At 43.3% G+C, this 24,057-nt stretch overlaps 2 protein-coding genes across 3 annotated transcripts in view; one reads left to right on the forward strand and one right to left on the reverse strand.

Moving 5' to 3' along the window:
- Window positions 1–24,057, forward strand: part of LOC117378631 (proteasome subunit beta type-7-like) — a 273,780-nt gene that overhangs the window by 175,341 nt on the left and 74,382 nt on the right. The window lies entirely within an intron of this gene.
- The window catches only part of LOC117378375 (ATPase family AAA domain-containing protein 2-like), a 29,547-nt gene that overhangs the window by 5,358 nt on the left and 132 nt on the right, over window positions 1–24,057 (reverse strand). Inside the window, exons 2-20 of one of the 2 annotated variants that reach the window (XM_055225116.1) lie at window positions 23,554–23,629; window positions 22,385–22,457; window positions 21,723–21,798; window positions 21,495–21,593; window positions 21,233–21,299; window positions 20,804–20,884; window positions 20,339–20,438; window positions 18,814–18,929; window positions 18,363–18,537; window positions 15,073–15,161; window positions 14,562–14,721; window positions 13,903–13,993; window positions 12,847–13,158; window positions 12,195–12,300; window positions 10,586–10,766; window positions 9,488–9,673; window positions 2,237–2,369; window positions 1,607–1,803; window positions 222–381 (exon numbers count right to left, since the gene is read on the reverse strand). In XM_055225116.1, the coding sequence (XP_055081091.1) occupies window positions 222–381; window positions 1,607–1,803; window positions 2,237–2,369; window positions 9,488–9,673; window positions 10,586–10,766; window positions 12,195–12,300; window positions 12,847–13,158; window positions 13,903–13,993; window positions 14,562–14,721; window positions 15,073–15,161; window positions 18,363–18,537; window positions 18,814–18,929; window positions 20,339–20,438; window positions 20,804–20,884; window positions 21,233–21,299; window positions 21,495–21,593; window positions 21,723–21,798; window positions 22,385–22,457; window positions 23,554–23,576 (2,425 nt within the window). In that variant the 5' untranslated portion in view covers window positions 23,577–23,629. Of the gene's footprint in view, window positions 1–221; window positions 382–1,606; window positions 1,804–2,236; window positions 2,370–9,487; window positions 9,674–10,585; window positions 10,767–12,194; window positions 12,301–12,846; window positions 13,159–13,902; window positions 13,994–14,561; window positions 14,722–15,072; window positions 15,162–18,362; window positions 18,538–18,813; window positions 18,930–20,338; window positions 20,439–20,803; window positions 20,885–21,232; window positions 21,300–21,494; window positions 21,594–21,713; window positions 21,799–22,384; window positions 22,458–23,553; window positions 23,630–24,057 lie in introns of both variants that reach the window. The other variant, XM_055225115.1, reaches the window with a different exon arrangement.

Here is a 24,057-nt window from a genome sequence, read left to right on the forward strand (position 1 = left end):
GTCCCTCACCCTCTCTCTCCCTGTTGTAAATGCATGCCTCTTACCCGGTGGATCACTGTCCCCTCCCCCCTCTCTCTCCTCTCTCCCCCTATATCTAACCCTCCTTGTTCTAAGCACGTCTCTCCCTCTCTCTCCCCCCTCTCCATATTCTAAGCACATGTCTCTTCCTTTCTCTCCCCCGTCTCTCTCCTGTCTTTCTGCTGTAAAGACGTATCTCTCACCCATTGGGTCACTGTCTGGGTTGTATTCCAGCGCGTTCTTCCAGATGAGATCGGCATCTGTCACAAACTCACTCACAGTGATGTATTTGTGCTTGTCGATGTTAGTGAGTAGAGTGGACAGGTCCATGGGCTGTTTGATCACCAGTGCGTAATCTGGCACCTGATAAAGAGAGAGATGTATCTGTGGGCTTAGTAACTGTTGTGTCTAGTTTTATTATTTGAGTGTTGGGTATTTGCTGGTTGTGTAAAAAGTGTATATTTAAAGTGCATATAACAGGTTAGACTATTAATGTCTAAAACATGTCTAAATCATAGTTAACATGATTATATTAAAAATTTTGCTACAATTCTTGCCTAGTTTTGTCAATTTTTTAGCTTAATAATGTTACTTCCTGATTGGACATGGGCAGCAGATGTGAGAGACATAGAGGTTTCTATAACTGTTGCCTGGCAACCATAATGTAAACAAGGGCAAAAACATGTCTAAATTACACACTAGTTAAGATAAAACCAAGAAAAATAAATGACAAGACCTTTATTTAGTTAAATGAAGTTTTAAACTGTCAGAAAAATGCCTTCCTTGTCTATAAATTGTCTCTGTATATTGGATGATGTTTTCCCTGGTGATGACATAGGCAGAGGGATTCTGTTTTACTCAGCTCTATTTCTTGTGCTTAATTTGTCAATCACATGTTGCCGGAACAAAACGCGGCTTTGGGACCTATGTCCACACAAGGTCAAAAATGTATCGTAACGCACATAGCAGCTGAGTATAAGCATTCAGAAATGACAAAATACAATGAAATTGATCATCTCACTCAATTCTAAACCATATAAAAGGCCAGTTTATTTGTCGCATCCCTCTCCTTCCCTCGCCTGCACTCTTTAATGGCTCAGTCTGACTCTGTTACTGTTTTGGACATATCTGGTTGGTGCAAAAGCTGCTAATTCACACACAAGTGTTTACAATACTACAATGCTCAGTCTGACAGGTGCCCTGCCATGCGTTCGCTTCCTTGTCTCAGCTCAGTCTGGCATTGATTTACAGTCATTGGAACAAAAAGTTGTACAGAGGGTTGCTCATTCACATGAAGTTGTTCACACCGTTAGCCTAAAGCATGTGACTCTGTATTTAGTCCTAATGCTGTCATGTCACATTTCCACCTCCTTGTGAGGAATGTGAGGAAAGTGTTACTCAAACATGTGTGAATGAAACAAATCTCCAGGTATGTTTTTTTAATAACATGACTAAAAGCTCACATGAGTACATTTTGTGTAACATAGGACCTTTAAGTTCATGTCTTTATTGTAAATGTTGTGTCTATTTGAGTGTTGGGTATTTTGTAGGTTAAAATAAGTGTAAATGTAACACGATCAGACATGACCTCCTCACTGTCCACTGGCTTGGTGAAGGTCTTGAACCGTCGGTCCAGGGACAGCCTCTCGGTAATGTTTCGCAGGAAGAGGCGGAGCTCGCGCAGCACGTCCTCTTCCTGCTCCTCCAGACGGTGGCGCTCTTGTTCTGAGAGCTGCTGCGGCGGAGGGGGTGGAGCCAGAGGCAGGATCTCCAGACGTCGTGATGCTGAGGGCATTTGAGAGAGCAAGATTTCAGAGCATCAAAAAGCATCTAAAAACTTATACAGGTCTGTGGGTACAGTATGGTTTACAGGTGGTATATGGGTGGTGTAGGATGTGAAGGATGGTAGTATGGGCGGGGTATGGGTGGTGTATCAGTGTTTCCCAATAATAGTGTAGTGGATAGTCTAAAATTTATTTGAACAAAAATCTGGTAAAACTAATTATAATTCATGCCAGCAGTATTGTCTTAAAACATACAGAAGTAACTATATTTTATCTGTATTTAGTCATTTTTTTATCAGGAGAGTCAAACAGTCGCCTTTATTCTCCATATATTGTATTGAATAAAATGATTCAAATATGCATTGCTCGTGCCATCATAGACTCAGTATAAACTTGCGGGTAACACTGTGTAGGGTGGTAGTATGAGTCAGTACAGGTGTTGCAGGAGGGCGGGGCTTCAGCAGCCTGTCTCAGGATGAGGTCACTGAAAAATTCAGTCCTCTCTGTGCGGGAAGGGGCCGTGAGGGAGAACACCTCTCCGTACGTCTCGCGGAACAGCAACTGGACCTGTGACACACACATAAACATAATGATGGACATGTCTGGGCCTGTCACGGTAGCACATTATTAGTATGATATACTGATTCTGAAAATATCACGATAAACAATAATATTACAATGAATGTATACCACCATCACAAAAACCTTAAACCAGTAAACTCTCTTCTAAGTGAATTTTAAGATATTTTGGTTGGCAATATATAGTAAATAGTACAATGAAACACTGAAGTTGTTACTTCTAGTATTTATAAAGCTGATAAGTGGGATGTCACTTCCAGGTCTATCAGCTGATTGAAACTAAAGAAAGAATGAATGATCTTTTTAGCGACGACACATCTCATGTTAAAAACAGATTGCAGCCATTTAACGCTAACAAGGTTATAAGCATGGATCTATGGTTAAAACTGTGACGAGGGAGGTTGAGGTAAAAAGCTAGGCTAGGCTAAGCTAGCTCATGCAAAAATCCTCTGGGATCCTGAAGCTAAATCAAAGGGGATTTTTGGTGGCCACATTAATATCAGAAGCTTACCTTCCAAAATAGAACAAGTGGAAAAACTATTGCATGACTCAAATCTTGACTATATAGGCCTTTCAGAAACATGGTTGAGTAAAAATACTCCAGCTGGTGCCTACTGTAAGGTATTTTTTAACAATGTAATACTACCCCCAGATGCCTGTAGCCCCACTCACCAAAGACCCCCACCCTGAAAGGGTCGTAAAGCAATCTACAGCACTGGGGCCAAGAAGATAACACCTAGGACCAGGGCCACTTCTTATCTGTGGCCCTGTTCACCAAGGACTGAGTGCCCCCCATCCTGTGAGGGTCATAAAACAATGAGATTGATTGACTTAAAAACGCACATTCAGGGATTTTGCCAAAAAGGTTTTTAATGTGTAACCACATGTTGCCGAGAGGAAGACCCACCTCACACACTGGGAGGCCTATAAAAGCTGGAAACACAAACATCTCAGGACTCTCTTCAGGACTCATTAAACCCTTCTGACTTATATTTCAGTCTCTTAGTCCTCTTTGATGCTTGCATCAGAAATGAACATTTCTTACACTACACTATCCCAAACTACAATATATTTAGAAGAGACAGACCACATAAAAAAGGTGGAGGCGTATTATTATATGTTAAAAGCAATATTCAATGTAAGCAGATTGAATTTCCCCATAACGAATTGGAATGTGTGGAAGTTACAATTTGTTTATCACCTGAAATGTCATTTAATATTGTTGTGCTATACAGACCACCAAATGAGGAGGTATTTTTTGCTAGGTTGAAAGAGGTACTTAAAATCTGTAACAATAAGGAGACCATTTTAATGGGTGATTTTAATTTGAACTGGTTCGATAAGGCGCGCTCTAACAAGTTAAGAGACTTAGCCAAACAATTTAATCTTACTCAAATGATGAAGAATCCAACTAGAATAACCAGCTCCACAAAAACATTGCTAGATCTGATATTTACTAACAAATTAAATCGTATAAATAAAACCTATAATTTAATTACTGGTTTGTCAGATCATAACTTAACCCTGGCTTCAAGGAAGCATAATAAATCTCGTTATAAAAATCAAAATCGAGAAAAATCATATATATCTATTATCCCAAAGCGTGACATGGAGCTCTTGGACGATGAAATAAAAAACACCGTCCAAATTGATTTAGTGTATGGTCAGGACACTGAGCAGGCTTGCAGCACTCTTAAAAATGCTATTTTTCAAATTCTTTCTAAATTTACAAAATACTGCCACGAAAATTTAAAAGTAAAAAAACTTTACCTTGGCTCAGTGAGCGGGTGTGGCTTTTAATGAAGGAACGAGATGCTGCCTTAAAAAAGTATCTCAAATCAAGGCTGACCACGGATCAGCTGATTTTTAAAAGTCAGAAACAAAGTTATAGGACAGCTGAGAAGGGCAAAAGCTGACTTTTTCTTAAACTTTCGGGGAAAGAGCGGACTGGAAATGCACCTATTGAACTTAATATAAACTCATACAACAGCCGAGCACTCTTACCTGAAGGACAGGAAACTATAAAGGACAATCTCACTGTAGCAAATATGTTCAATGACTATTTTATCACTTCCATGTCAGAACTTTGTAACCCATTGAACACAGAGCAACCTGCGACATCACTTGCTGGCTCTGTCGGAATTGTGGCATGTGACCACAGAGGAGGACCACTTTCCACTCAGGTGGACGTTATGGATTTTTGTGGTGTGAGTGAAGACAAAGTCATTAACATAATTTCATCACTTTCAAACTCCAGAGCAAAAGACTCCTGGGGACTTGACATGCTTTTCTTAAAGAAGCATAAGACTATTTTGGCAGCACCAATTATGCACATAATTAATCAGTCGTTACGTGAATGTGTGTTTCCAGACTCCTTTAAAACAGCTAATGTAACACCTATTTTTAAATCAGGAAATTGTATGAATATCAAGAATTATAGACCTATTAGTGTGCTTCCTGTGGTCTCCAAAGTCATAGAAATAATTTATATAATAATAACTTATCGACCACCTCGACTACAGAAATATGTTGCATCCAATGCAATTTGGTTTCCGGTCAAAACACTCCACGGATACAGCATGTTGCTATTTGCTAGAGGTGATCAAGTCTAGTCTGGACAAGGGAGGGGTGGGTTGGGGCTATTTTTTTTTTTATCTCCGTAAGGCATTTGACACTGTTAACCATTCAGTGCTGTTGACAAAAATGCAAAATTTCAAACTCTCAAGAAACACTGTCAGTTGGTTTCAGTCGTACTTGGTAGATCGTCACCAGTGTGTAAGGATAAATGACAAAACATCTCCATTTACTACTTGCTTAGCAGGCGTGCCCCAAGGATCCATTCTGGGGCCGTTGCTCTTCAGCTTGTACATCAATGACCTACCTTCTATTTGTGACGATGTAGAAATCGTGATATACGCTGACGACACAGTATTCTTTACACACGGTCCCAACGCAATTTCTGTTGCAGCTAAGCTATCTGTGGCAATAGTAAAAGCAATAGAGTGGTTTAACAAATCTTTCCTTACTCTGAATACTGAGAAAACTGTTACAATGTACTTCTCAAACAAACAAAGTCAAAGTGTATGTCCAAATATTTATGTGAATAGTTGCATGATTAAAAATGTCGAGGAAGTTAAATACCTGGGAATCATATTAAACCCTACCCTTAATTTTAAAAAACATTAAAAAGGTTTGTAATGTCTTGAAATTCAACATTGCTAATTTCCAACACATTAGAAGCTCATTATCTTTAGAAGCAGCAAAATCTTATCTCAATGCTATGATTATATCTCACATTTTGTATTGTATTTCCTCATGGTCTCAAGCCAAAATAACAGTACTAAATCCTCTTAGATCATTGCATAATCAGGCATTGAAAATCCTCGATAAAAAGCCCAGACGTTACCATCATTGCTACATATTGGACAAATTTAAAATATTAAGCTTTGACAACTTGATCAGGTACTCTGATATTCACCTGGTACATAAAATCTTGCATGACGCTGCCCCACCCCCACTAAAGACCTATGCACAGCCTCGCTCTCAACTAACAAGCAGAGTGTTAAAGGTCCGTGTCTAGGGGTGACTGCAATGTTCCTACAAGAAAGTCTGCTTTCTCTCAATCTGCCTTCTCTTTTAAAGCCATCAAGGAATGGAACGGGCTTCCAGAAAATCTTAAGAACATGGCAGATTATCACAGTTTTTCAGGGGCTGTCAAAAACTGGCTACTTGACCATCAGTCCTGCCCACACTAATTATACCAGACGGGTATTCGGCCATCAGATGTTACCCTCATGGGTACCATCTGATGGCCACTAGATTACCAAATCATGAGTGTTATAGTATTGTCTTAGTGTCATATTACTGTCTTGTTTACATTTATAATACCAATAAGGTACAGAGCTATCAGATGCTACCCTCGTGGGTATCATCTGGCTACACCGTATTTCTTCTGATATCTGTTGCATATGTCTCCATCCATCCATCCATTTTCTTCCGCTTATCCGGGGCCGGGTCGCGGGGGCAGCAGTCTAAGCAGGGACTCCCAAACTTCCCTCACCCCAGACACGTCCTCCAGCTCCTCCGGTGGGCTCCCAAGGCGTTCCCAGGCCAGTTGAGAGACATAGTCCCTCCAGCGTGTCCTGGGTCTTCCCCGGGGCCTCCTCCTGGTGGGACATGCCCAGACCACCTCCCTAGGGAGGCGTCCAGGAGGCATCCTGAGCAGATGCCCGAGCCACCTCAACTGGTTCCTCTAAACGTGTAGGAGCAGCGGCTCTACTCCGAGCTCCTCCCGTGTGACTGAGCTCTCCACCCTATCCCTAAGGGTGCCCCCAGCCACTCTGCGGAGGAAACCCATTTCGGCCGCTTGTATCCGCGATCTTGTCCTTTCGGTCATTACCCAGAGCTCATGACCATAGGTGAGGGTAGGAACGTAGATTGACCGGTAAATCGAGAGCTTCGCCTTCCGGCTCAGCTCCTTCTTCACCACAACGGACCGATACAGCGACCGCATCACTGCAGACGCTGCACCGATCCGCCTGTCAATCTCACGCTCCATCCTTCCCTCACTCGTGAACAAGACCCCGAGATACTTGAACTCCTCCACTTGGGACAGAGACTCACCACCCACCCGGAGAGGGCAAACCACCTTTTTCCGGTCAAGAACCATGGCCTCAGATTTGGAGGCGCTGATTCTCATCCCCGCCGCTTCACACTCGGCTGCAAACCGCTCCAGTGCCTGCTGCAGGTCCTAGCTCGATGAAGCCATCAGGACAACATCATCCGCAAATAGTAGAGATGAAATCCTGTGGTTCCCGAACCAGACCCCCTCCGGCCCCTGGCTGCGCCTAGAAATTCTGTCCATAAATATAATGAACAGAACCGGTGACAAAGGGCAGCCCTGGCGGAGTCCAACATGCACCGGGAACAGGTCTGACTTACTGCCGGCAATGCAAACACAGCTCCTGCTCCAGTCATACAGGGACCGGACAGCCCTTAGCAAAGGGCCCCGGACCCCATACTCCCGGAGCACCCCCCAAAGGACACCACGAGGGACACGGTCGAATGCCTTCTCCAGATCCACAAAACACATGTGCACTGGTTGGGCATACTCCCATGAACCCCCGAGGACCCGATGGAGAGTATAGAGCTGGTCCAGTGTTCCACGACCAGGACGAAAACCACACTGCTCCTCCTGAATCCGAGGTTCGACTATCGGTCGGATTCTCCTCTCCAGTACCCTGGAACAGACCTTACCGGGAAGGCTGAGGAGTGTGATTCCCCTGTAATTGGAATACACCCTCCGGTCCCCCTTCTTATACAGAGGGACCACCACCCCGGTCTGCCATTCCAGTGGTACTGTCCCCGACCGCCACGCGATGTTGCAGAGACGTGTCAGCCAAGACAGTCCCACAACACCCAGAGACTTGAGGTACTCGGGACGGATCTCATCCACCCCCGGAGCCTTGCCACCGAGGAGCTTGCTAACCACCTCGGTGACTTCAACCAGGGTGATGGACGAGTCCGCCTCCGGGTCCCCAGTCTCTGCTTCCTCCTCAGAAGACATGACGGGGGGATTGAAGAGATCCTCAAAGTATTCCTTCCACCGCCCGACAACATCCCCAGTCGAGGTCAGCAGCTCTCCACCCGCACTGTAAACAGTGTTGGTGAAGCACTGCTTCCCCCTCCTAAGGCGTCGGGCAGTTTGCCAGAATTTCTTTGAGGCCGTCCGATAGTCCTCCACCATGGCCTCCCCGAACTCCTCCCAACCCTGAGTTTTTGCCTCTGCAACCGCACGAGCCACAGCACGCTTGGCCCGCCTGTACTCATCGGCTGCCTCAGGAGTCCCACGAGCCAACAAGGCTCGATAGGACTCCTTCTTCAGCTTGACGGCATCCCTTGCTTCCGGTGTCCACCACCGGGTTCGGGGACGGGCTTCATGCCCCTGGTAGGGTCACCCATGGCAAACAGGTCCAGGGGGACGGGTCAGACGAAGAGCGGTTCAGAAGCCCCTTATGAAGAGAATTAAATCAAGGCCAGCTACGTCGCCCGGACCGGCGTTACCGGGGCCCCACCCTGGAGCCAGGCCTGGGGTGGGTGCTCGACAGCGAGCGCCTGGTGGCCGGGCCTTTCCCCATGGGGCCTGGCCGGGCTCAGACCGAAGGAGTGACGTGGGGCCGTCCTCATGTGGACCCACCACCTGCAAGAGGATCCATAAGGGGCCAGTGCATGAAGATCTGGGCAGCAGTCGAAGGCGGGGGCCTCGACGACCGGATCTCTGGACATGGAGACTGGCTCTGGGGACATGGAATGTCACCTCGCTGGGGGGAAGGAGCCGGAGCTTGTGCGAGAGGTTGAGCGTTACCGACTAGATATAGTTGGCCTCGCCTCCACGCAGTTTGGGCTCTGGAACCCAACTTCTTCTTGCATGTCTCGCACTTTAATAACTTGTAGTTTGCACTATGTATTGAAAATTTTGCACACTTGTACATTGTCTTTTGTATTGCATTTTTTTATATGTGAATTTTGTATGTGAATTGTTTTGTTTTTAATGTTTGTGACACCAAGGACTGCAGATGGAAATTAGCATTTTGCTAAATCTGGTGCAGCCATCTTTTTAATGTATCTGTCCTTCAAATAAATAAATAAGTAAATAAAAATAAATAAATAAATTAGCTTTGACCAGCAGTTAGTGATATTGGTAATCCTATGTATGATAGACACTACATTATTTAGGTCTGATACAGTTTGTGGTTAAACATAATTGCCTGAAAGGTAAGGGTTTCATGAATAAGGAACAAAAACAAAACTAGAAATCAGCTTTAAAGTTTCTGGTTGGACCTGGAAGTGATATCATCACTTAACAAGTCTTTAATATATCATGCAAGTGAATTAGTTCACCATCTACAACTCAAATGTCATCACATCGGCTTAATACTATGTAAAATTAAGAAAACATACCGTACTAGTGTGAAGAAAAGGTACACATGATAAATATGGATCCTGAAAAAATACTGTTGCAGTATTGAATAATAAATCAATGTAGTGATTATCGTGACATGTCTTTATGGACTGGATGCTCTGGCACACTCTGGAAGGGCTCTCACCTCAAGGTCCAGATTTGAGAACTTGATGCCACTCGTGGCCAGTAGGAGGATGGGGGTGAAGGAGGGGATCCCAAACAGCAGAGTGTGGAAAGAGGAGCGGAGAGCGTCTCCTGCCATGTCCCACCATTGCTGCACATGAGGCAGGTACAGGACGCTGGGGGAGGTGCGTTGAGCCTCACGGAAAACCTGAAAAACACATACAAGATTCAGAGCCTTAAGGGCCAGAATTTTCAGAGCATCTAAAAACTTATAAGGCTGGGTTTGTTAATGTGTGTCACAATGGTAACTGCTGAACATTCTGCCATACATGCAGACCACCATCTCCCTGCAAAGTATCAATTAGTGCTGTGTTCCTGAGCTGTGCACAGGCTAGAGCTGGGTGATAGCGAATCATCAAATCAGATCATGATCTCAGTCCTGTGACAATCTACTATTTTGTTCAAATCGTTGTGATCGTGATTAACTATTTCTCTATTTCATTCAGCTTTGGGCTCAAACAGTTTTTCCCACACACACACTTCACATATTGGTCAGTTCCTGTAAGGCTCTGAGTGGCAGTTGGATTTAATCAATAACAATGAAGCATGAACTTTCGTAAGAAGCAAATCACTTAATTTACGGCATTTGAAAAATGAAAGTGTATATGAATCATGGTAAAATAATGATGTGGCTCCAAGAAAATCGTGATATGCATTTTTTGTCTTATTACCCACCCCTAGTACAGGTCTCCTTTGGCTCTGCTTCTGTCTTCCCCTGATTGCCCTTTGGCTCTGAGCCTCTGGCTTTGTTCCTGCCTGTATTATAATGCTGTTTCCCACCTGAGCACAGGACTCCTCTGGCTCTACTCCTGTCTGTCCCTGTCGGTTTCTGCCTGTGTTATAGTGCTGCTTCTCACCTGAGCAAAGGCCTCTTCTGGCTTTGCGCCTGTTTGCCCCTGTGTTATAGTGCTGCTTCTCACCTGAGCACAAGCCTCCTCTGGCTTTGCGCCTGTCTGTCCCTGTATTATAGTGCTGCTTCTCACTTCAACACTGGCCTCCTCTCCCTCTGTGCCTGTCTGTTCCTGTCGGCTCCTGCCTGTATTACAGTGCTGCTTCTCACCTGAGCGCAGGCCTCCTCTGGCGTGGTGCTGCTGACCCCATGGATCGCTGTGGTCTCGAGGCTGTACATAGGGAACCTCTCCAGTGCATGGAGGAGGGCGGGGCCCAGGTGAGAACTCTGGCCGGGACATCCCACGAGGAGCAGGCGCGGCCGGTGAGAGGTGGGCTGTCGCACCGCGCTCCTGAGGGACACGGGGTTAGCAGAGTGTCATTTCCCAATAAGAATCATTTACTCAATCTGCGTCACTCGTGCTAGTCTTTAGCCTGATTACATTTTTTTTTTTTATTTTACTCTCCAGAAAATGATTACAAACGTTCTCTGTAGCCTTAGTTCATATAAGTAAAATAGAGTTTGCAAAGAAAGTTCCATGAGGTTTACTTTTGCACTACTTTCCAAATTACTATGCAATGTGGAGTCCCACAAACATCAAGGTGTAGGATTAAGGTGTAGGATCCTCCAAAGGCTTGCAGTTATGCACAAAGCCACCCTTAACCAATGCTCACAAGCAGAAACAGCTCCTGTGGGTACAGAAATACATGAAGACAAATTTTCAAACAGTCTTGTTCACTGTTGAGTGCTGGGCAACCCTGGATGGTCCAGATGAATGGAGCGGTGGATGGTTGGCAGACTGCCACCATGTCCCAACAAGGCAGGGGTGTGAACATGACCTCTGTGAAGTATGTGGAGATTCTGACTGACCACGTTCTTCCATGGTACAACAAGAAGAACCTTGCTTTCCATAGCAAAATCATCTTCATGCATGACAATGCACCATCTCATGCTGCAAGGAATACCTTTGCATCATTGGCTGCTATAGGCATAAAAGAGAAATTCATGGTGTGGCCCCCATCCTCCCCTGACCTCAACCCTATTGAGAACCTTTGGAGCATCCTCAAGTGAAAGATCTATGAGGGCAGGAGGCAGTCCACATACAAACTGCAGCTTTGGGAGTTGTGAAGCTTCTATCAAGGGGTCCAAGGTTAACTTGACCTGTTAAGATGCTTCTAATTGAAAAAGAAACAAATTACCATTTACAACAATAACAGGGTTAGAAACTCTGTTGTGCATAATAATTTGGAACAGTGCATTTTAAGTTTTTATTTTTGAAAAAAATACTTTTATCAGGTTGTTGGAGGTTTGTTCAATAACATTCAAATTGTACTCTAAAGTTTGATGACTTGAAAATTATGAAGACTGTCATTTATATTGACATTTTGGCAAAATTTGGAAAAATATAATTTGCATAATAATTTGGAACACATTGTAGATGCACACAGGTAAAATCCGGTCCCTGCTGTATACCCAAACCTATGAAACATGACACCATTTGTCTGCTCAGGTTTAGTACAGTTCCATGTTTCTCTGCACTGCTCAGGTTCAGGACCAGTACCTGTGCTGTTTTCACAAACTGGCTCAGACTGAACTTTGAAATTTTAAAGAGTAAAATAAATGCGTATAAATGCATATTTGCTGTACTTGACTGACGTTTGTGCAGGAGCATTTGTGCATGTGCAGATTGTGATGCTAATTTGGTTCTGACACTTCTTGGGGAATCACATGGACATAGGGTATTGGGGACATCTCCTCAGTGGAGTTAGTGACCTCTGACCTGGCAAAGTGCAGAAATTTGTGAGTTTTCCCAGAGGCAGAGATACTGGCGCCGCTCTCGTCTCCTCCGGGCATCACTCCGTCATCATGGAGACCAGCTGTGAGCGCTAAAGAGAGAAGACAGAGTCAGAGAGAAGGACTTCAAGCCAGGATTAAAGTATCTATGGTATTTTCATACAAAATTTCAAACAAATGTTTTCCCTGATCATTTCTACTAGTGATAAGGTCCATCATCTGGTCTATCCTGTCCTCTCTCAGTTAAAGGTCCTGCACCTGATTTTTTTTTCCTTTTGAGCAAAATCTTGTCTCGAGGTCAAAATAAGTCCACAGAGTACTGTCTTCATCTAATTATAAAGCATTTTATATTCAGAGAATCATGTAGTACACGATTAGCATGCTATGTTGTTAGCTTTACCACGATGGCAAAACTTCACTCTAGTCAAGAGTTGTGAAAAGCTCTTACAAACTCATTGTAGTGAATAATTATGATGCTCAGAATGGATAAGGTAAATGAGGAATACATTTGGACCACTCCAAACCATTTAAAGTGAACTAGTTCTGTTTTTTACATTTTAAGACAGTAAAAATCAGGTACAGTGCCTTTAAACAGGAGTTCTTCCCCCCCCCATACAAAAGTACATTAGTGTTCTGACCTGGCTCTCTCTTCCTCTTGACCTGCTCGGCATGGGGGAACAGCCTCTGCACTCTCTGTAGTGCCCCATGTAGAGCGGCAGATAACAGGGGTAGGACAGTGGCAGACAGAGGTTTGGCAGGTGATGCGTTGGACCGGTGTGCAGATGGACTCATCTTCCTCATGGCGTTTATGAAGTCTGTGCTGGTCACAGAGATTGAGCTAACGTCCAACAGCAGCTTCTGCGACGTGCTGTAGATCTGAGGGTATCTGCGGCGGAGCGCACACAGAGCCGCCTCCGTGCACACTGCACGGATGTCTGCACCGCAGTAACCTACCACCAGGGGGCAAAAGCACATCACAGTCATCACTTTTATCAGATGCATGCAACAGAAAAGAAACTTGTCACGATCCGCATTTTCCACTCCATGTCTTGTCTCCTGTCTTGCCCCTTCCCTCCTCCCACCTACCGGAGCTGGGCTGAGCTCCTGGCTCCTCCCGCACGCACCTGCACCTTCCACGCTTCTGGACCCCACTCTGCACCCTGCTCCTCTCCCTGGCTCTGGTCAACCTGTCTCCGCCTCCGCGCCCCAGTTTCCCGGACTCCGGCTCGCATCCTGCTCCCCGCTCCAGCGTCGCCCGCACGCCCCGTCCTGTCCTTGGATCCTGACCTGCACCTTGCCCCTGACCCATCGCCTGATCAACCCACATTATTGACTGTATTTTCACCACCTGTAAATAATTACGACAAAACTCTGAGCTCCAGACTCCCAAAGCCTCCAAACTAGGCTTGAACATTTTGGGAAAAAGATCTAAATGTGATTTTTCTGCTAAAAGATTGAGACTGTTATTAAATTTGCAATTTAAGTTTTAATAATAGGATTATGTTCAAAGTTCACATTTTAAACACGCCCAGAAGAAGTGACAAAAAGACTGAAATCTGAACTGACAAACTAATACAAGAATCATATTTCAGTGCATTGCAATTTATCTTGCAGCACCACTCCAAACATCCAAACCTAAGCCCAAACCCTACTTCAGATTCTGTGTAAATACTGACATGGATAAAGTTTCTCACCAACACATTTCTCTGCCAGTTCCTGCAGGAAGTCATCTGATGGAAGTGGACTCCACTGACGTGTGTGGATCTTCAGGATCTCGGCACGAGCCTCACACAGACACAAAGAGAAGAGAGAGGAGTGTATTATGAAGCATATTTTTAACTTGTGTAGACTTTTAATTTGCAGTCTTACGTGACACATGCATCACTGGTCTTAAAGGGGCTATGCTGTTTTCTGATCTATGTTACAATGTTGTTTCCTCATCACAAACAGACCTGGAGTTTTATTTCTTTCATTCACACATGTTTAACACACAAACCCTGCTTTTAGGCTGAGTTCTTCTCTCAAACTGAAAACACCTTGCACAGGATCACAGTGCACAGTAACACAGGAAGTGCTCCATTGTGTTTTTAAACTCCATACACCTTCACTAGAATAAGTTAGGTACTTTCAGCCCTGGAATTGGCCATTTCTAGTAAACAAAAGGTCAAATGTAGCTGTTAACTTCTGCTGCTGGCATCACAAGATGGAATAGAGCATGTTTAGCTTTGGAGACTTTCTCAAACATGTGTGAATGAAACAAAACAACTCAGCAACAGGTAACTACATTATAACATGGCTTAAAGCTCACAAGAGTCCATTTTGTGTAATATAGGATATAGTATCTTTGGAGTACCTCTCTGTCGGGCAGCCCAAACAAGAACTCTCTGTCGAAGCGTCCTGGTCGTCTCAGCGCAGGGTCGATGGAGTCCAGGCGGTTTGTGGCTCCGATCACGACCACCTCGCCCCGACTGTCCAACCCGTCCATCAGCGCCAGCAGCGTGGACACGATGGAGCTAACGCACAGAAGACATGATCTGAGCCGTGTTTCCCATAGATTTTGTTAAGACTATGGTGGCACAAATTATTTTATTTGAATAATTTCATCTCATTCGATTTGAAGAGTATAAATGTCACTTCCTATCTATATTTAACTTTCATCATAGTCATTTTTGACCAGTGTTGTCTTTAATAAGTTTATGATAATACAACAAATCAAGCAACAAAGTCTAATTTTGTTATGCCAATTCATAGTCCAGGTTAATTTTGATTACGGGGGACGGGGGGGGGGGGGGGGGTCTCCTATATGAATGGGAAACACTGTCTGGACCTGGTCCTGGTCAGGTGAACATAGTCTCATGTCTCACCTGTGGATCTGGTCTTGTCGACTGGAGCGAACGGGAGCCAAACCATCGATCTCATCAAAGAATATGATGGAGGGACGCATTTGATAGGCCTGAGGAGAGAGGGAGAGAGACATAGATATATATAGAGGCAAGACAGACACACACACACACACACACACAGTAGAGAGCGAGAGAGACAGAGATATACAAGGGAGAGAAAGAGAGAGACTTAGCGACACAAAGAGGATTGAGAGAGAAGAAGAGAACACGGAAGGCATAGAGACACAAAGAGAGAAGAGAGGGAGAGAGAGACATAGAGGTATATAGAGGAGAGAGGGAGAGAAAGATACTGAGGACAGAGGGAGAGACAGAGGCACACACAGTAGAGAAGGAGAGACAGAGGCAGACAGAGTAGAGAGGGAGAGAAAGACAGATGACAGAGGGAGAGACAGAGGCACACAGAGTAGAGAGGGAGAGAGCCACAGAGGACAGACAGAGAGACAGAGGCACACAGAGTAGAGAAGTAGAGAGACAGAGAGACACAGAGGACAGATGAGAGACAGAGGCACACAGGGAGAAAGAGACGTAGAGACAAACAGAGGGAGGGAGAATGAAAGACAGACACATACTGAGAGGAGAGAAAGAGGGAGAGAGAGATACACAGAGGAGGGAGGGAGAGGGACAGAGTGAGAGAAACATAGAGATAAACAGAGGAAAGAGGGAGGGACAGGGAGAGATGTAGAGATACACAGAGGAGAGAGAGACATATGTTTATGTTTACATTAATGATGATGTTAGTAGAGCATGTAAATGTGCCAGAGTTTGATATGCAGGCTCACACAGTACCATTGGCAGGTTGATGACAGAAAACATGACAGGTACAAAACATTCAATCCATACACATGACATACAGACATTAAAGTTCAGTGAGATATATAATGGAGTCATATTAGTCAAAAGCACACACAGTAAACAGAACATAGGTTTGAGAGATACATCCATCCATCAATTTTCTTTCTCTTATCTGGGGTCGGGTCATGGGGGCAGCAGTCTAAGCAAGAACTCCCATACTTTCCACACCCCAGACACTTCACCCAGCTCCTCCAGTGGGACCCCAAGGTGTTCCCAGGCCAGCCGAAAGACATAGCCCCTCCAGTGTGTCCTGGGTCTCTCTCAGAGGCATCCTGAACAGATGCTCGAGCCACCTCAGCCGGCCCCTCTCGACGTGGAGCAGCAGCGGCTCTACTCTAAGCTGCCGTGTGGCTGAGCTCCTCATCCTGTCTGTAAGGGAGCATCCAGCCACTCTGCAGAGGAAACTCATTTCGACCGCTAGTATCCGTGATCTTGTAATCTGTGATTACCCAAAGCTCATGACCATAGGTGAGGGTAGGAATGTAGATTGGCCACTAAATCAAGAGCTTCGTCTTTCGACTCCTTCTTTACCACAACAGACTGATACAGCAACTGCATCACTCAAATCTGCCTGTCAATCTCACTCTCCATCCTTCCCTCACTCGTGAACAAGACCCTGAGAGATACATGACAATGACAATTGACAAACAACCACATTCACAAACAAAACACACATTTATAAAAGAAGCAGAGATACACAAATAAAAGAGGGAGAGGCGAGAGACAGAAAGCTGATGTCTGTCCTCCCACTAACCCATTGTATAAATGAAGTGTAAATGTAGTACTGTATTTTTTTTTTTCACCTGTTCACAATGCACCATGGGAGTCACAGACACTTACTTATATGCACTCTGGGAATGTTCACCAGTTCAGGGTTTTTGGAACACAGTCACACATAAACTCACAGACATCCTGAGCTGCACAATTCCTCCCTCCCCATCTCTATGCTTACTTGGCATTATTACAACTTTCACCATACCACCTAAATATAAAAACAGTTTGTTGACATCTCTAACTATCGCCAAGAAAATAATTCTACAAAACTGGAAATCAAAACACTATAAACATCAAACACTGGTCTAACTCTCTCATCCATCACATTTCAACCTCTCAAATGACAGTATACTTTGAGGATGACATACCGTCTTTCATGGAAACCTGGACACAATTCATAAACCACTTTAATATTGTTTTCAATCAGTCATCAATATCAACAACATAAACTCCACCATTAGACTATTATAACACCATTAACGAGAATGAGAATGAGAATGAGAATGCCACGCACATTCCTATACACACCCCCATTCCTACAAAAACACACACACATGACATTATCTAAACTTTATTACAATAATTGCAATCATACCACCACTATTGCTGTATACCACTATTATTGTTGTGTTATTGTTTTCATTGTATGTACACGTTTATAATAATAATAATGGCTTACACTTGTAATGCGCTTTACAGGCTTGTCAAAGCCTCCCAAAGCGCTACACTATAGTCATTATTCATTCATTTCCACACTTGGTGATGGTAAGCAACTATTGTAGCCACAGCTGCCCTGGGGCAGACTGACGGAAGCGAGGCTGCCAATCTGCGCCATCGGCCCCTCCGACCACCACCTATCATTCGCGCACACACCACTTTCATACTTTCTATTTTTGCTGTCACTATTATTATTGTCATTATTACTATTCCCTTATTCATTAACTAATTTATTTAGTGAATTAATTTGTGGTTCTGATGGAGATAAATAAATGGATGAATATAAACACACATATTAAATATTAAAAATAAATAACATGAATTATTAAATAATAATTTATATATATACATACATATAAATACACAATAATAATAATTATTATCAATAATAATAAATTTATTATTAATCAATAATAATAATAATAATTGACAACAAATACATAAAAAGATTAGGGCTAGCAAGGAAGGGGCCCGTTCCTAGGGGGTACTGCCCCTTGAGTGCGGGCTCACAAAAACCTTGCCTCTTTTTATGCATTGTACAGGACACGCACGCACACACATTATACATTTAAATCTAAATAACCAATACCACCATTAGGACCACAAAACTAACATAGAGCAATATTGACCAACCATTGAACACTGAGTATGACAGCAATAATAAAACCTGTTATTGTTATTTTTACTTTTATTATTATTATTATTTTATCTCCACACTCACACTCACACACATATTTACAAAGAAAACCAAGACGCCCCCCCAACACTTTCACACAACACAACTTTCTCTGTAAATAGTAAGCTGTAAATATTGTATATTTTTCTTTGTCACTGTTCTTCAATAAAATAAAAAAATAAAAAAAGAAAAAAAATGTAGTACTGTATAAATGAATGTATAACACAGTCACCTGCTCGAACAGCAGGCGCAGCTGTCTCTCCGACTCGCCCACCCACTTGCTCAGGACGTCGGCTCCTTTCCTCATAAAGAAGGCCACTTTACGAGAACCCTGACTGCACTCGGAGGCTAGAGCTCGGGCCACCAGCGTCTTCCCTGTGCCTGGGGGACCGTAGAACAGGCAGCCTCTGAGGAAATGGGAGGGACAGAGGTGAAGCTGTACTGCAGAACTAGGAACACTCCGATATTGATATCAGTCTCATAAAGTTTGAACTTTTATTTACACAAAGTTGTTCTGTGGTTACTTCAGAGATAAATAAGAGTTACATAACATATTTGGATGGTTACCAAAAACCCTCAGGGGGCTTAAAATATGGTAACCTCCATATAAAATTTGTGTATCTTATAAGAGATAAAACATATCAAGAACAAGGTCAGAGGTATAGGGGTGGGATGAGTCTGACCTGGGCGGTTGGATCTTGAAGTTGTCAAAGACTTCGGGATAAAGCAGGGGAAATACCACCATCTCCTTCAGAGCAGAGATGTGTTCGGACAGACCACCGATACTGTCAAAGCCAACCTGACAGACAGTGAGACCGGTGAGACGGACACCTGAGTGGGGCTGCAAGTGTAATTGCTATTGAAATCGCTATTTGAATGGACGCAAATTACCACATCACATAGGCTGCAATTTTTGAAGTACCATCACTTCCTCTACAAACAACAAAAACTCCCTAAAAACTGCATTTCATACATTCTATTTCAGCCATGGCAACCCACTTTCAAACATTGTTTTACTATTAACCTGAGTTGCCAAGACTAAAAAACGTTTTTTTTTTACAAGTCAAAGCTGAATTTTGACTAAACTAACTAAATTAAAATTGTGCTAAAAACACATTCAGTTTTCCTTTCACTTCCCATTGATGCATCAGAGGCACCATTTCCTCCAAACCGTTATGCCAAACAGCCACTTTGATTGGGCTCGCAAATGTTGATTTTTGACAATATATTTTTTACATCCAGGTTAAGGTTAGCGTCAGGACCAGGGCTAGGTTCAGGAATGTCACTGGACCTTCATATTTGCTGTAATTATCTGCTGATTATGAAATTAAAGGGCCCATATTGTGCTATTTTCTGATCTATGTTGTTTCCTCGTCACAAACAGACCTGGAGTTGTGTTTTGCTTCATTCACATATGTTTGTAAGAGCCACTTTGAGGCTTTTTTGTATGTTTACACCACCAGCCACTGTATGTCACTATACTTTCTGTTTGGGCTTACTTGATGTGCCAATGTGTGCCCAAGTGTGCCTATTTAAGGGCTAATTAAGTGTCAGTGCTACAGAGTAGAGGCATACAGTTTTTGACCGTGGTTGTGCTCGTGTAGAAAATGGCAATAAAAGGATTCTTCACTAAACACATGGGCACTGGGCTCTTTAACGACGTGTTCTAACACCTTTAAACTCTGTCAGTCTTGTAGCTGGTGGCACAGGGCCACTGCCTGCTGCACATGTTTAAACACAAAAAACATGCATATTTATGCTGAGTTCTCCTCTCAAACTGAAAACATTTTTCCACCTTGCGGTGCCATCATGTGGTAATAAGGAAGAGCTCCACTGTGTTTTTAAACTCCTTCACTAGAATCATTTGGACAGTTTCAGCCCTGGAATTCCCAATCTCGACTGAACTTAAGGTTAAAGCTTTTTAACTTGTTAACTTGAAAACTACCACTTCATGACATCACAAGGTGGGAAAGAACATTTTGAGCTTTGGAGATGTAGACAGGCTAATAAGAAAGGGTCAAAGTTGTGTGAATGAAACAAAACACAACTCCAAGTATGTTTTTGATGATGTAACAACATTCCAACATGGCTTAAAGATCAAGTCAATTTTGCGTAATATAGGACCTTGGAACTGTCTCTCCATGGAAAATACACACAGCAATTAGTTAACTTTGATTGACAAGGAACGCAAAGCCCGGGGTAACTCACTGATTGGTCAATGGCCATGGGGTCGATATCAGCCAGTCTGGCCCCAGAGCTCAGTTTGTCTCGCTGCGTCCGGAGGAGGTTCAGGTTCAGAGGGCGACACCTGGAGGACACAGAGGGAACTGTCACACCGGTGACACAAGCGTCAAGCTCACATGGTCTCTTTTCTATGTTTTTGTAATGTAGGCTCATATGGTAATTTCTGACATAGTTTTTGACTAATGTGGAGTGTAATGTTTTTTAAATGAAAGAACTGGAGAATGCGGTTTGATTGTAAATGGGTTGATATTTGGATGTACTTTTATTGTTTGTTAACCTGCTAATGGACTGCAGATAGAAACTAGTTTTAGCTAAATCTGGGGTAAAGCATTTCATTAATGTCTATGCAAATGGTCCCTGTTAAAATAAGCCAATAAACTAAACTAAACTTTAGTATCAAGCGTCAGGGGTCAGCAGTGGTCAGTTGACCTGGCCATAGCACTCCGGATGTCAGAATCGTCCGAGTCTTCTCCAGAGTCGACTTTGTTCACCCAGGGAGATGGAGTTGGTCTGAAAGAGGAGACGCAGGGTTAGAATGTTTTAACAGTACATTTAAAATCTCTGTGACTGATTTTTACTGTCTTAAAAAGGTGAAAAAGTACTTAATTTCAAACAGTCTTTGCAGGGGTCCAAAGTTCCTCACTTAGCTTATATTCTAAGCATCCTTATTATACACCGCGATAAGCTTATAAGAGCTTTTCACAACTCTTAACATCAACTAACATGCTAACCCCACATTTCCTAATTCTCTGACAGTAAAACGCTTATAATTAGATGCAGAGGATGCAGATGCACAGTGGATTTATTCTGACCTCTAGAGTTGTTTATACAATATCTTCACTTGGGCCAGACACTGACCTGAAGCTGTCTCTTCGTGGGATGTTTGGACCTGAGGCACTGATCCGGAAAGTGCCTTTGAACAAATCTGAACCAAATGAAACACAAAAGTCAGTCTCAAACATTAAAGGGGTGCTATGATTGTTTTAGGTGGAGACTCTGAAACCTTCTTGTCTCTATGGAGATGCTGTTGTTTTAACTGGAATGTTCCACAGTATGGCATAAAACAGTGAGTGTGTGCATGTGTGGTCAGTGTGTGTGCGTGTGTGTATCCAGTTCTGACCGTTGCCCCCAGCGTTGTACAGTGACGAGGCACGGCTGGTTTTGGCGTCGACGCTCTGGCCACAGTCACTGCCCTGGTCCTCGACTATGTCTCCCTCACCTCCAACAACAAAAAGCATACAACAGCAGTCACTTTGAAATTAAACTGTCAATAGTACAACACAAAATATGGCTGATTACTGTACACGTTTGAAGGCACAGGAAGAACATGCAAACTCACTGGACGCACCATTGTCTTGCTCAGTGTCAGAGAGCAGTGCAAGGGGCAGAGGTGTCATGCTCCTCTGGGCTTTGGAGTAGATTTTCTGCACAAACAGAAACACTAAAATATAACTTTTAATATTAACAGTTGTAATGCTCATTTATTTTTTATTACAAAACAACAGGTTATAATTTTGTGTTTAGGTTCATGACAATTATCCAATGAGAAAGCAGAATGAGCCTCATATGAGTCTCTCATTTGGGTTGCCGGTTCCAATGCTGAAATCCAGTTGGTTTAAACCTAAAAGGACTCACTCTGATCTAAATGGTCACTAGCTAAACCCCAGCACCTAGAGCCAATCAAGAATGAGTACTAGTGCAGCCTCTGCAGCCGCTGCGGTTCTGAAAAGCTTGTCTGTGTACTCTACCTGCAGGTTAAGGCTCTGGCAACACAGGTTCAGTTGTGATTGTAGTACATTTTTCAACAGTAAGAGGCGGGACACATACACACTTTTAAGGCCATGTGGATGTAAACATGCAACGTGTGCAGGGAACATAAACAGCCGGGTGTGAGGGACTGATAGAGGCCCATAGCAAAACGCCCCCGAGTCAGCTGATAAGAACTGACAGTCTAACCCACAACCTTCTTTATGAAAGGAGGACACAGGATAACCATTCTGCCACACTCACTCCTTCTCTGCTGGTAGCGAGGCGTTTCTTGTTCTTCATCTCGTTGACTGTCTTGAGCACCGACCGCACAGTGCTGCACACAACACAAACACAGGTCAGAGGTCACAGGTCAAACATAAGCCTCAGTCAGACCTGCAGCCTGACCTGGGAATTTTCCTGCATTTTGTCAGAACAGGGTCAAGTTTGAACAAAGTCACAACTGATTTCCTGCACTTTTGATCCGGCATTTTCAATTTACCCGTCAATTTACTGTGAACGATGTGTGAACGGAGCTTTAAGCTCTTCAGTTGGTGTTATGGTGTTTTTGGTGTTTTCTGTGTTTTGGTGAGTGTTGATGTGTTATGTAGGGCTATAGTTGACTAAAGAAATTCTTGGTGGACTAAAGACATGTCCTGCCGATCGATTGGTCAACTAAAAAGGGTGTGTGTCAACAGCTCTTAAAACCATTGCCTATCTCTATTTATCTAACACAAATGCATCTGCATGGGGGTTCACGCAAAAACTACGATTGATGCCAAAAAAAAGACTAGGGAGCTACGTATTTAAATGACAGATTCAATCTGTTTAATCTACTTTTTTCACATATAAATACCAAAAAATACCAAATCTTCAGCTCACTCACTTCTCCTTTCGGCTGTTGACTCAAAATAAAATGATTAGTCGACTAGTACCTTTTTTGGTCAACTAAGACTTCATGGACCCATTAATCGACTAAATGACTACAGCTCTAGTGTTAACGTGTTAGTTCTGACTTGGTGCTGAAATCGTCAAACATGCTGAACATCTGTTTTTGTATTATGGTGTTTTGGTTTGTGTTATGGAATGTTTTGGCATTTTGGTGTTTTAGTGAGTGTTATTATCATGAGATATCATGGTGCTGGTGCTGGGACCTTGAACATGTTGAATGTCTGGTTTCTGTACTATGGTGTTTTGTTGTTGTGATGTTTTGGTGTTTTATGGCATGTTGTGGTTCGTTATATGGTGTTGGTTCTGACTTGGTTTTGAGGGCATCAAACATGTTGGACATTTGGTTTCGTTGTTATGGTATTGTGCTGTTTTGGTGTTTCTGTGTTTAAGGTGTGTGTTGGTGTGTTTTACTGTTTTCGATGTGTGTCAGTGTGTGTTGGCGTGTTATGGAGTGTTATGGTGAGTTTTGGTGTGGTTCTGACTTGGTGCTGAGGCCATCGAACATGTTGGACGTCTGATTTTTGTTAGTGATTCTGGAGCTCCTCCTCAGGCCTTTCACTGGAACAACAACAAACCTAAAGTCAATAGAGTCTCTTTATTTCTGTTCACTTCATCAGAAGTGAGTCTGTGCGCTGAAGTCCAGAGGGGGCGCTACAGAGTGAGGACTTAATACACTTCTTATTACTAACAAGAAAACTAGGACCAAGTCTCTGCTCTGATTGATCAATCACAATTTTCAATATGACTTTTTTCCCTGAGCATAAACAAAATTGATTTTTAATTTAACACAAAACAGTCATATTTATTCCTCCTTCATCTTGGGTCTGCTCCACTCCTCATACTTATAATGACAGAGGATTAGCTGTAGACATTAAAATGACCCAAACTGATCACTGACCATTAGAATTTGATTAATATTTGATGCCTTAAACTGCCCCACATCACTGTACAGTCTGCAAGAGGATTTGGTGTTTTGGTTTTAACTT

The sequence above is a fragment of the Periophthalmus magnuspinnatus genome, chromosome 11 (genome assembly GCF_009829125.3).
Source record: "Periophthalmus magnuspinnatus isolate fPerMag1 chromosome 11, fPerMag1.2.pri, whole genome shotgun sequence".
Lineage (NCBI taxonomy): Eukaryota > Metazoa > Chordata > Actinopteri > Gobiiformes > Gobiidae > Periophthalmus > Periophthalmus magnuspinnatus.